The 13082-nt window shown below is 56.2% G+C and overlaps 1 protein-coding gene across 6 annotated transcripts in view; it reads right to left on the reverse strand.

The window, feature by feature from the left end:
• Positions 1–13082, reverse strand: part of RGS3 (regulator of G protein signaling 3) — a 67399-nt gene that overhangs the window by 20776 nt on the left and 33541 nt on the right. For all 6 annotated transcript variants that reach the window (XM_042052383.1, XM_042052385.1, XM_042052386.1 and 3 more), the window contains one exon: positions 4117–4239. In XM_042052383.1, the coding sequence (XP_041908317.1) occupies positions 4117–4239 (123 nt within the window). The remainder of the gene's footprint in view (positions 1–4116; positions 4240–13082) is intronic.

The following is a 13082-nucleotide window of genomic DNA, read 5'->3' on the forward strand; positions in this document are numbered from 1 at the left end:
AGGGTGGGTACCTGGGACGAGGAAGAGGAGGCAGGGGATGGGACAGGAGAGGGGTGACCCGCACTGACCCATCCGCAGCTGCAGGTGCCCGGGGAGCAGGGCTGTCCCCACACCCTCCGGAGCCCTCCCGCCCCACCGGCCCTGGTTCCAATCAGCCCTCGGTCACACACTGTTTGCTTTTGCTGACAGCTCATTTACTCGCACTTGTCAAGCACGTTGTAAATAAGTGAGAGAAACAGCCCTGCCCTTCCTGACCACAGGGACGGCCAGGAAGGGGCCGGCCGGTCTCCCCCGGCCGCGCACCCACCGGCCGCTCATTCCCAGCACCGGAGCCAGCGCTGCCAGGAAGGGCCGGGGTCATCCACGCCTGCTCACAGCCGTGGCACAGGGACGGCAGCCAGGGTTGGGACAGTGCTGAGCATCCACCACCTCCCTCGGGAAACAAGGGGAGCACCCGTCCTGGACTCCCAAAGTCCACGCCACCGAGTGTCCGTAATTATTTAGCTTAAGGATAATCTGCATCTTTCAGATACAGCCAGCCATCATCTCCGAGGTAATCTCAGGTCACGGAGCCAGAAGGGAAGAGTAATCAGCCGTTCTGAGTGTGGAAGACACAAAGAAAGAAGCAGTGAGAATCAGATGGTGGCAGCAGGTCCATTACACGCAGGGGGTTGTGCTGGGAATCTTTTCCCTGGCAGCCAAAGCAGCTGGAGCAGCTCCAGCCCCTGTGCCTTGCCTTGTCCCTGCTCTGCAGTTTGCCTTCTCTTCAGTCAGGCTGAAGCACCCCAAGCTGGTGCAGCAATTTGAGGGTGGCAGCACTGATGGCCAGCACCCGGCCCGGGGAGGCCGCCCTGTTAACTCAGTTAATGCTCAAAGCTGCTCCTCTCTAATCACATTGCCATGGCTGCGGTTCCTGGCAGCCCCAGCCAACCTCCAGGCTCCACACAGCCCCGGCGGGGAAGGTTTGCTGCCAAGCTGGCTCACCCTGGGCGTGTTTTACAGGCACAGGGCAGGGAGCAGCATCCCGGAGCAGACCCGGACACACAAGAGGGGGGAAGGCTCTGCAGATGGAGAAAATATCCATAGAGTAATTCCTGGGAGCTGCTGCAGCTGCCAGGGTGGGCTCAGGGAAGTCCAGCCAAGTCTTAGAGTGGCAGCAGAGAAGCCCCACTTGCACCACATCTCCTGGACACTGGGGGTAGAGAGCGGGACCACAACAACAGCCACGTTATCCCTGGAGCTCCTCCTGCACTGACTCTGGCAGGAAAAGCCCACTGGGAGCAGGGCTGGACTATCACAGCTGCATCCCTCGTGGATTTCTCTTCCTCCATCTCCAGAAGCAGATGCTGCATTCACCATGTGCTCAAATCCCCCAGAAAACGACAGCTTTGCTCCAAACACAGCTGCTCTGAAAGCAGCAGTGCCAACACGGCCCCTGCAGGGATCATCCCCCAGCCTGACACCATCCTCCCTAGAGACACTGCCAAAGGCACTGCCAGAGGCAGTGACAGCTCTGCAGAACCCTGTCCCTGAGCCACAGGCACCTTCCTGCCCTTACTGCTGCCCTGCCCAAGCAAAGCTCAGGGGGGCCTTGAAACACAGGAGGTACCATCCCAAAGCCCCAAACCTGTCTGATTTCTGTGCAGGCTGAAGGTTGCCACTGGTGGCAGCCATGGAGGCTCCTGAGGAGCTGCTCTCTGCTCAGACAGTGTCCCTTTCCCTGGCTCCAGCACGGAGCTGGCACATGGCACAGCTCTGCCTGGCACCGAGGCTGTGCTGGCCCTTCTCTCCCACCCCACAGCAAAGCCCCCCTTGGCCAGACTGTGGCCACAGCAAAAAGCTACCTCTTGCTGAGCTGGAGCAGTTCTGAAGGCTTTGCAAATCAGATTCCTGACCAGGCTGATATTTCCAGCTTAATTTGTCTGTTCGCAGAGCACAGACACTGGCTTTTTTCCCTAAATAGCCCTGGTATCAGATGCCCTGTAAGCAAAGCTAATGGATCAGTTCTCCCTTGCAAGAAGCAGATGATTTTCCCAGCTCCTACCTGCCTCTGCTCTGGCATCCCCAGAGAGGTCTGCCCTGGCAAACCAGCCTGGGCACAGCCCCAGCTGCAGCTCTCCCAGGTCAGGCTCCTGCCCAGCCCTGTGTGCCCACCCTGCCCCAAGCACCCTCACCTGTCCCCCGGGAGCTCCTTCCCCACGCTGCTCCTTCTTGCATTTCACACCAAGTTTGCATTAAAATTGCATCCTGGGCACTTCACACCTTGCTGGGTATGGTGCTATAAACTCAATTTAAAGTGCCTGGTAGTTGCTGTCACGCTCCTTTTCTCCCTCCTGGCCCCACACCCCACCAGCGGGATTTCCATCAGTTTTGGCAAGCCAAGACAAACCCCCTTTGTCACAGCTTTGGAGGGCCCATGCTGGCTCTGCACAGCACCCAAAGAACACCCTCTTGGCTACTGAGGCACGGAAAAGCCTTTGAAAGAGATGTGATGTCTTCTGGAATGCTTTTTCACCTGTCCAGTGGCCAGACTCCTTCCACAACTCAGGGAGCAGACGCTCCAGGGCTTTGCTCTGAGCAGAGCCCCACGTCCTGCCATGAACAGTCTGGGCTGGGGAGGGCAAACAGCACCATCCCCTGAAAGCCCAAACAGCCCAGAGCTCCTGTCATGATGGAGAGCCACCAAGATGCCCCTTTTCAGGACCTGTTAGAGATACTCAGGTTGGAAATGTCCCTGCACAGCTTCACCCTGGATGATCTCCAGCCCGCGGTGGGATCGCACCCAGCCTAGCACAGAGCCCCTGGCAGCATCCAGCTCCATCCCGTGGATTCCAACAGGGCCCCCATGCCTGGGCACGGAGTTGTGCCAGTCAGATGCACCACAGGACAGCAGGAGCCGCGGCTGAGCGCTGTCACCTCCATGAATCAGCTGCCCGGAGCCGCTCGCAGAGTGGGAGGTTTGGCTGGTAACGAGGTTCTCAGGCTTTGTGCGCTGCTGTTGCTATTTTAGTCCGCCTGAAACGTGCAGGAAAAGGAATCCGGAGGCTCTGTCTCCTGCGGAGATGTTTGTGCTGACCCAGTTTGGAAGGCTGCAGAGCCAGAGCCGCATCTCCCTGCTCCAGGACCGGCCAGTGCGGCTCCGGCTGTGCCGCGGCTCCAAGGACGAGTCACCTGCCCAGGAGCCAGCCCGGCCAGGCACCCACACACGGACAGTGACGTGGGGCAGGAGCTGCTCCACCACCCTGTACCAGCCAAGGGAGGGATCCGGGGGTTTTACCCCCGAAATCTCCATCTGCAGCACTTAAAGCTCTTCAAACGCTCAGCACAAGGGTTTCTCTTCTCCCAGAGCAGCATCACCCACCAACAACTCAAACCTCACCCCCAAACACAACATGACCCAGCAGAGACTGCCGCTGGCCCAGACAGCTCCGTGGGGCAGCCCCAGCCCCAGAGGAGGCAGATGAGGGTGTTCTCTCCACCCACGCAGGGCAGGCGTGTGTGACAGTGCCTCAAAGCCCTCCACACACATTTCTCTGCCAGAGCTGCTGAGACAGCGCTCCCGGACCAGGCTGGAGCTCCTCTGTGTGGGAAAAGTGCTGGGGCTGCCTCGCTGAGCATGACAAACAGCACTCTCCAAATGACCCCTCTGTGCTTTGAGGACATCTGTGGGGTCAGGATCAAACACCTGAGCCTACCCAAGTGCACAGAAGGGGTAAATCTCTGCCCTGCTACTCCCCTGACCTCGGCCTTTTAATCAGCACCCAGAGATCACAGCTTGAAACTCTCCTCCTGCTTTCAGTCCTGCCCCAGAGCCGAGCTCTCGGAGCAGGCTGGCCACGGGGGTTGTACAGCCTCAGCAATCCAAATATCCAAATGCAGAGGCTGGCAGGTGTCAGCCCAGGCTGCCTCAGCTCCAGCCAGCGGATGCAAACACAGCCACTGCTCCCCAGGCAGGGCAGGAAGCTGCAGGCGCAGCAGTGCCTGAATACAAACTCACTCCTCACCTGGCAAACAAAGAGCCTCCTGCACAGCCCTCCTGGCAGGAGCATCACTGAGCAAAGCCCCGCTCTGCCGTGCTCCAGGCAGGAATTTCCAGCTCCCGCGTGGGTCTCTTACCTTGCTCTCCGTAGGAGCTGCTGCTGGATGTTGCTGCTTGGTGATGTTCTCAGCCAGACACCAGCAGATCCTCTTCTTCTGCTCCTGGGAGTAAGCCTCCAAACTTAATAAGCACTCCGACTTCTGACGTAAAGGAAACACAGGCAGGGAGAAGGTCATTAGCCGTGTGTCGCAGGCCCTGCCTGGCTTTGCAAACTCCTTGCTCCCTACACACCACAGCACATGAGGGGACACCTCACACACCTGTCCTGCACCCTGGGCACGGGAAAGTAAAAGAGACTGGAAGTCAGCTCCCTCCAGACAGGGAGTGGTGCTGGGGAGCTGGGTTTGCTTCCAGGAGCAGGAGTGGAACAGCACGGGCAGAGCGCAGGGGGCCCTGCACCCTGTGCCACTGCGGTGGAAATGTGTCTATGAAACCCATTCCGAGGGTGGAAATTGCTCTTTGCCATATGCAAACACTAATGAGGCACCAGAGCATGAACTGGTGAGAACAAGAGCCTTTGGGCTGGGTGGATCCAGGAGGAAGAGCTCAGGGAAGCTCCAGAGCAGCATCCCCGTCCTGCTCCTCACTTAACACCAGGGTGAATTTGGGGATGAAGCTCCAGAGCAGCGTCCCTGTCCTGCTCCTCACTTAACACCAGGGTGAATTTGGGGATGAAGCTCCAGCTCTGGTCACACACTGCCTGAGAGCAACATGCAGCAAGGAAGGAATTAAGAGAAATGATGGGAAGCCATCCCAGCTGAACCCACCTCCTCTTGCTGCACATGTCCTTTGTGGCACAGCCCTGTTCCTCTTGCACAGGTTTTCTTTGGGCCAAATCTCACTCACTTACGGAACTGTCTGACCAAGTTCTCTCAGCAGCTGCCTCCCAGCCCTTCAACTGCTTCTCTCTCATGCTAAAAATTAAGCATTATAACATCTGCTGCCTGCTGGGATTTTGCATGTTTTGCTTTAAAAAGGGTCCAGAAATGCCCAAGGTTGGATCATCTCCTTAAGTGGCCAGATAGGAAGAGGAAAAAAAAATAAAAGCAAAACTTTAGGACAGACCGCAAAGAAAGGAAAAAGAGTCTTTCACTAAGGGTCATAAAAAAGGCCTTTTCTTTCCCCCTAGAATTTCCTTCCAGAAGGGCAGGTCCCCAATAGCTGTTTTTTCCCAGAAAGGTCAGAGAGAACCTGCAGCTTTGTGACTCCAGAGACACAACACAGCCAGAAGGGGAAATGCTCTTTAGTCACACCATTTAAATCACTGTTTGCATTGGATGGGAATTCATTCACATTTCATCCAAAATCCTCTAAAGTGGTAAATAAACCAAGCTCCTGGGAAAGAGGGCTCTGGTTCAGTCCTTTGCCCCTACAAGAAGACTTACATGAAGGAGAAAGTTTGAGCTTTCTTGTGCCTTGTCCCCACACTTATTCCTACAGGCCTAAGAACTGAAAATTCCTGCTCGGGCTTCCTGAGCACAGTCAGATGAACAGAGGTTTGGGATTCAGGGACACAGGGTGGTGGGCTCCCTCTTCTCCCACAGATCCTGTGATCCAGTGATGCTCTGAGCATCCCTGGAGTGTGACAGTGCTCTTTCCCATCCCAGATGTCCCAGTCCCTCCCAGCCTCACACCAGCAGGTCACCAGGCTGGAGCACTGTGACACCCTAAGAAGTCGTTCCCACTTTCAGAGTAGAGGATGAGCACCCATTTGCTGGGATGAAAATCCCGGCTGGCATTTCCCTGCCCCACGCTTGTGGTCAGAAGAGAATGAAGCAAGAACTCAGCAAAGCCTCAAAGCCATCAGGGCAGCTGTGAGGAGCCCACCCTGATGCTGTACCTGCTGCACACTCCCAGCCCTGCCAGGCTCAAAGCAATTCCAAGGACGTCCCGTGTCCCCTTGCTGTGACAGACACAGAGCTCACCTGGCCCTGCCCTGAGCCCCTCGCTGATTCAATTACAGCCCATCTCTTTGATTGAATTCAGCACAGATGCTCAGCTCCCGCTGGCTGCTGAGAGCAAAGCACCCCTCTCCTCCCCCTCAGCTGCTGCAGGCTCCCTGACCTCGGCCACAGGGAATGTCACAGCCAGGAGAGAAGATCTCCCTCTGCTCCAGAAGGCAGGGAAAGGCAACCACCCCAATGTGTATCCCAGGGATTGCAGGCAAGGCTGAGGGGGACGTGAACAGCCAAAATTACATTTATCCAACCTGTACATATTTGACCATCACTTTTATTCCTTCACGGTGCCATTTAACTTCTCCAACGTACATTTCCCAAGGAAAGAGCTCTGGTTTTCCCTGTTCCATTAACCTGCTCTCCCAAAAACTTTCACCTGGATTGGGGAAAGCCCAGCCCACACAGGCTGAGCACCCGCAGCTGCCTCCAAACCCAGGCAAAGTCTTTTGGGATGCAGCCAGATGAAGGGCTGGGTGTTATTTGGGATCAAGCTCGTGGCACGTGCCCCTGGAGCCTGGTGGTCCATGCTGGGCACCCAGCTGCCCACACAGGGGAGGCTGGGCAGGGGGGACAGGGAGCTGCCCCACGAGCTGGGCACAGCCTCCCTGCTATTGTTTTCCTTCAGGGAGGCTGCTGCTGGGCCTGCCAATGTTTACAGAGAGAAAACAAGGTTTAATCTCCCGGTGCTGGGAAAGGAGGATGCAGATGGCGTGAAGGGGGCGTTTGCCACCAGATAAAGGCAGCAACTGAAGTGGCTGCCAGTGGCTTTCTGCCTGCCTTGCCCCAGTGACAAACATGTTATTGCAGGTGCTGTGGGCTGGGCTCAAGGGCCGCTGGTGAGCCCACGGCTCCAGGGCAGCACCGGCGTGAGACCCCCCGACCCTGCCCATGGGAGAGCAGGAAAACACAGCAGGTATTGCAGAGAATGACCCAAACCTACCAACACCAGCCCCAAACGGGCCCTGCTACAGCCAAGGATTATCTGCAGGAAAAGGTGCCTTCTGCTCCATGGGAACAGCTCCCCCAGGCTGAGACCCAACCCCACAGCAGCCAGCTGAGAGGTCTGGCCAAGCAGAGCTCCTGGCTGCCCCAGCACACACCACACAGGGAGGGCCTGTGGGCTCTGTAGCCCGTAAATCATGTGAGGAGCTCCCAGAGAATGACAGCATCACAGGAGGAGCCCCCAGACCCTACACACCGAGACCCCTCAGTGCAGACATCCCCTGCTTGCAGGGCCCAGCACACACGTGGGGCTCTGTGTGACACTGCCAAGCTGAGAAATCACAGGAACAACGAGCCAGACTCAATCTGACACCTCTGGTGCCCTGAGCTCAGTGCCCAGCAGAGCCCAGGGCTGTTCTCTCACCGCTGTCTCCTCTGGCTGTGTCAGGGACACATTTCCAGGGTGAGAGGGAGGGGTCCTGTCACAGAATCACAGAATGGTTTGGGTTGGAAGGGACCTTAAAGCTCATCCAGTTCCATCCAGTCCAGGGGCAGGGACACCTTCCACTATCCCAGGTTGCTCCAACCTGGCCTTGGACATTTCCAGGGATGGGGCAGCCACAGCTGCGCTAGGCAATCTCCTCCCACAGATGCAGAGATGCACTTGTGCTCCTTCCCGGGCTCCTCTCTGCACAGGGTTTGTGGCAGGGTGGTTTGGGGTCAGGGCTCCCAGCCCAGCCCTGCCAGCCCCTGGCCTCCAGCGTTCCGGGTGTTGGTCCGTGGCCAAAGCAGCAGAGATCCCAGAGGGGAAGTACCTCGGAAACTGCTCCAGACTACAATGGCTCCAAATCACAGAGCAAACCTTCCCAAGGAGAAACAGCCAGCCCTGGGAATATCCTGTGCACAAAACACGGGCAGCTGCTGCCTGCTGACTTCATGCACCACCAACCCAGGGCTGGTGAGAAAGTTCTGTTTGCTCCCATGCTGGGGGGGAATGGGGGGACCACGGCTCTTCCTGTGGCTTTTGGACTGCTGGGCACACTGGTGACGCCCATAAAAAAAAACCCTGGCAGTAAGAGCAGAGCCCTGCTAGAGCTGGGATGCCCAAAAGGTGCCAGGGGTGCTGCAGGAGAGGATGTGCATGGAGATAACACGGGCAGGACACAGCAATCTCTGCGGGGCTCTGCTGTGGGGCTTGGTTTTGGGAGCACTGATGATGGCACAGCCTGGGGGATGCCCAGAGGGACCTGGAAGTGTTCAAGGCCAGGTTGGACAGGACCCTGATCTAGGGAGCGGCATCCTGGCCATGGAAGGGGTGGAACAAGATGAGCTTTAAGGTCCCTTCCAACCCAAACCATTCTGTGATTCCGTGGCTCTCTGTTAAACCGCTTGGAGGAAAAGCCAGCCTGAAGAACCTTTTCCACCCACTGTGGAGCAGCCAGTGAGGACACAGGGCTGTTTTCCCAGGCCAGGCAGTTGTCCCTAAGTGGCTCATCAGGTAAAAGCCTTCAGAGGAATCCCTGAGAGGAGCCAGGCACTGAGCTCCTGCTGCAAACAGAGAGCAGGGCCAGCACCTTCCAGCTCTGCAAACATTCTTTCCTCTCCTGGAAGAGGAAAACAGCTCAGAGCTGAGGCCCCAGCAACACCAAGGTCACCCAGCTCACCCAGCACAGCCCCAGAGCTTCCCATGCCTCTTCCCTGGCACAGCCCCATGGACAGCGAGCTCCAGCCTCTGCAAACAGCCCCAGGACCGTTTGAAATCATCAGCCCGTGGCATCTGGGCCTTTTTAAAATCTCTCCAGCACTGTGACTGCACCATATCAACTCTTCTTTTTGCCAACATCTGGGAAATGTGACCCCAAAATTAAAGCTGGGGGTAAAAACCCCCATGTTTTTTGGTTATCTCAACACTCAGGTTCAGGCTGAGCTGTGTAAAGATGCACAAAACCAGGAAAGCTGAGTGTCTCTGTTTATCTGTTCCTCCAGATGGGACACAAGCACTCCCTGCTCTGCCTGAAGAGCCCTGAACTGGGAGCTGGCAGTGCCCAGGAGCTGCCCTGTGCCCCTGCTCTGGGTGATGCCAGCCTGGGGCTTCTGCTACCGGTGTCACTCAACATCTGACCCAGGTAACCCCCCTGGGCAGAGGAGGTGAAGCCCAGGGTCTGTCTGCACAGAGCAGCAGCCTGGCCACCAACCCCAGAGCCACAGCCATGGGCACTCCAGCTCCAGGGACATCCCCGAGACAGCTTGGACCAGGGGGACATTTCAGCTGCAGCTGGAATTTGGGGCGGTCGTGGGGATGCTGGGTAGGGCAGTTCAGGAACGCCTCAGCCTCTGGGGCAATCTGCACTTGGGTTCATGGCACAGCACCCTCCAGAAGGGCTTTCCCGAATGCTGGCATTGCTCTAACAGTGTCTCACTGCTCCTGCAGCTTGGACTGCTCAGCACCACCCAGGGAAATCCAAGGGCTGGGACCTGATGTCCTTTGGAGGGAGGAAAATGGAAAGCTCTGTTCAGGAAAGAGTTAAGCTGCTGCTGTGAGTGTGACATGGCAGAGGGACTCAGTGTCCAGCTCTCACGTGAGCTGGGTGACTCAAGGCTTGGGGAACCTCTCGGCATCCCAGAAATGAGCCACGGAGGAAACAAAGGAAATGTCAGAGAGCAGGGAAGGATTCTCCATCTGGGAACATCTCCTGGCCAGCAGCAGCAGAATGGCCGGAGCAAAGGGAGTCCCCCCTTCCACCGAACAGGACTGGAGCAGAGAGAACACACTTCTGTTCTCTCAGAATATGCATGTCACAGAACTGGTGAGGGCAAGGAGGCTCCAGGCTGTCTCTACCTGAAGTGCAGTGCCCACTCCCCCACAGCCCAGGGGATCCTTCCCCCCATGCAGGACAAGCCCATCGGACAAATTACAGCCACAAATCTCACAAACACCATCTCTTGTCCTTTTGTGAATGAGAGGAAGTTGAGGTACAATTCCAACAGAGCACACAGCCTATTTCCCAGACAAAGGCTCATCTCCACTCCCTTCTCCCATCCTACAGCTCCTCACTAAACAAATTCCTCTCAGCTGTTCCCTTGCTCTCTTAGGTTTGATGACACCCCCTGCCCAGCCCTTTTGCCCTCTTCCCTATCACCAAACCATCTGCCCAAGACAGTGCCCAAAATGCTCCTTGCAAACTCTCCTGCTGACATGTCCAAAACAGCCAACTCCAGAATTACCCAGGTGTACAGTATCTGCCAGGCCCCAGAGTGCCCCTGAGACGTCCTCTGTGCCATCAGTAAATTGCTTTTCCCAGCATTCAGCTTTGCTGTTTGGAGACAGGAACCTGGGCTCTCCCTGACATCTCCCTTTGGACAATGCCACATCCCAAAGGGCATTCAGTGAGCAGTGCTGACTCCCAGCAGGAGCAGAGAACACTCTGGGGAATGAATGCTCCTACGGAATGAGCTGGGACCAGGATGGAGTGAAGCACATTTAGAGAGGCTACAGCACTGCTGTGATCCATTTGTTCAAAGCACTCCCTTGGCAGCAGCTGGGACACAGCCTGAGGGTGGGAACAGGAGCAGTGCCCACAGGGACCCTCTGCAGGGTGCAGGGGTGTGTCCACACAGAGCCAGGCTGTGGCTGCCTCATCCCTGCAAGCGTCCAAGGGATAGTGAGTGGCATCCTTGGCCATGGCAGGGTGGATCAAGATGATCTTTAAAGTCCCTTCCAACCCAAACCAGTCTGGGATTCTATGATGGGGCAAGGTGGGGGACAGTGGCATTCCTCTGGCACTTGTCCAGAGACTCTCCCATGCAGTCAGGAGGGGCATCTCCAAGGCCAAGCCAGCTCAGGCACAGATTCACAGCATTAATTCGCTCAGCTCTGGATGGGTTGCTCACCACAGCAGCACAAAAAGCTGCTACTGGAAGGATTTTCTGTTGGAGAAGTTTCCCAAGACAAACTCCGGTGTCTGCAGATGAAAACTTTCAGAGGAAAAAAAAAAAGATCAAATTTGCCAGAGCTTTTCAAAGGAAAAACTTACAGAGCTGTTTGGTTTTGAGTCGATTTGGTCTGAATACGTTGGGTTCGAATCAAACACTTGTAACAATGCATTAAACCCCTGACCTGCAGTTTCCTCTCAGCAGGATATTTCCGGAGCAGGGAAGGGTGTGAATACAGTCCTGGACCACGCTCACAGCTCCACATGGCTCCCTGTGAGGCTGCCCATTTCCTTCTGACAGGTTTTACACATCCCACGAGGTGTGTGTGTCCTGCAGGGGATGGGGTGGGATGGGGAAAATGGGGCTGAACTCCCACACCCCAAATCCTGTGGGGTGCAGAAATATGGGTCCACATTGAATCCCAGAATCCCAGACTGGTCTGGGTTGGAAGGGACCTTAAAGCCCATCCAGTGCCACCCCTGCCATGGGCAGGGACACCTTCCACTATCCCAGGCTGCTCCCAGCCCCATCCAACACTTGGGCACTGCCAGGGATGGGGCAGCCACAGCTTCTCTGGGCACCCTGTGCCAGTTCCACCTATTGCAGTGCTCAAATCAGCCACAGAAGCTGTTGTCACCACAGGCAGGGTCTGTCCAACTTTAAACTGTGCTCTTCATATCTAAAATCCTGAAAGGAAAGATGCCCAGGCCAGGTCTCGATGCACTGGCAGGACTTTTCCACATATCAGCTGGCAAATAGAAAAGTTAGAGCAGCTGTAATGGCCATAAGCTACAACACAAGGAGTTCCACCCAACATGAGGAAGAAATTCTTTCCATGAGGGTGGCAGAGCTCTGGAACAGCTGCCCAGGGAGGGTGTGGAGTCTCCTTCTCTGGAAACATTCCAAACCCACCTGGACACATTCCTGTGTCACCTGCTCTGGGTGACCCTGCCGTGGCAGGGGGCTGGACTGGATGATCTCCAGAGGTCCCTTCCAACCCCAGCTGTTCTGGGATTCTGTGATTCCAGCTATGCACAGCAATCCTGAGATCAAAAGGTACCACCTTCCCTTCCAAAGCCCCGGCTCGTGTCACAGCTGCCCCTCAGAAGGAACAAAACCCCCAAAAGGGGCAGCTCAGTGCAGAACCTCCCTCTACGTTTGCAGTCTTTCCAATCCCATTCTACATTTAGCCTTTTCAGGATGCCAAGTGCCCCCCAGAACCGGGTCCATCTGCACTCAGGATCTCCAAACCCTGCAATTCACAGCTTGGAGAGGCTGTAAAACAAACACCCTTTGTGCTGGACCCCACACCAGGCTCTGCAGCTCCTGTTAGCTCTGCCTGCAAACAACCAAATTGCCCAGGGTTTAACCTCTGTGCAGAGATTTATTACACACAATTAGACAGGATGACCAGCAGGAGCTTTTCTGTGCCACTTCCTGAAGGTTGGAATTTTCTCTCTTGTTTATAATAAATTAAGCAATTCACAGGTATTAGAACATATTTTCATTTTGTGACACGTCAGATCCAAGTGCAAATCTGTGACCGTATGGGTCAGAACATTACTCAGAAACCCTCACGATGAGCAACAGCAGGAGCCTGCAGCTCAAGGCTTCAGCAGAGAGCTCTTCCTGCAGCAAAGGCAGTGTCAGCCCGGCCCCGTGGGCTCCTCGCAGCTCACAGCAGCACTAAACACATTAGCGCTCATTGCAGATGATTTGTGGGCAACAAAAAGCAGCTCGAGAGCTTCCTCCAACCTCCCAGCCCCGTGGCAGCAGCACGACGGATGTGTCTGCCCAGCCCACGGCGACAGGAGCCCTGCTGAGAGTGGCCACCAACCCCCTGAGCCACCAGCGATGCTCAGCAGGGAGGGCTGAGCCAGGAGAGGGCTCTGGGCACACACAGAGCTGCTGACAGGGCAGGGATGGAGCAGGTCAGGGCGGGGAGGGACCCCTCAGGGTGACATGGGGCCGAAAAGCCATGTCAGCTCCCACATCCTTCCCTTACCCATCCTTATCCTTTCTAGCTGCCACCAGCGGTCACAGGGTGGGCAGCCAGACAGTCCTGACCCCCTGCAGCCCAATTCCCACAGCCTGAACGTGTCCCCAGGGCAGAGCCAGCCCCTCTCCAGGGAATCCATGTCCCCAGGGCA

Source organism: Corvus kubaryi, unplaced genomic scaffold, assembly GCF_017639235.1.
Source record: "Corvus kubaryi isolate FWS band 111438036 unplaced genomic scaffold, C.kubaryi_AGA036_p1.0 78, whole genome shotgun sequence".
Taxonomy (NCBI): Eukaryota; Metazoa; Chordata; class Aves; order Passeriformes; family Corvidae; genus Corvus; species Corvus kubaryi.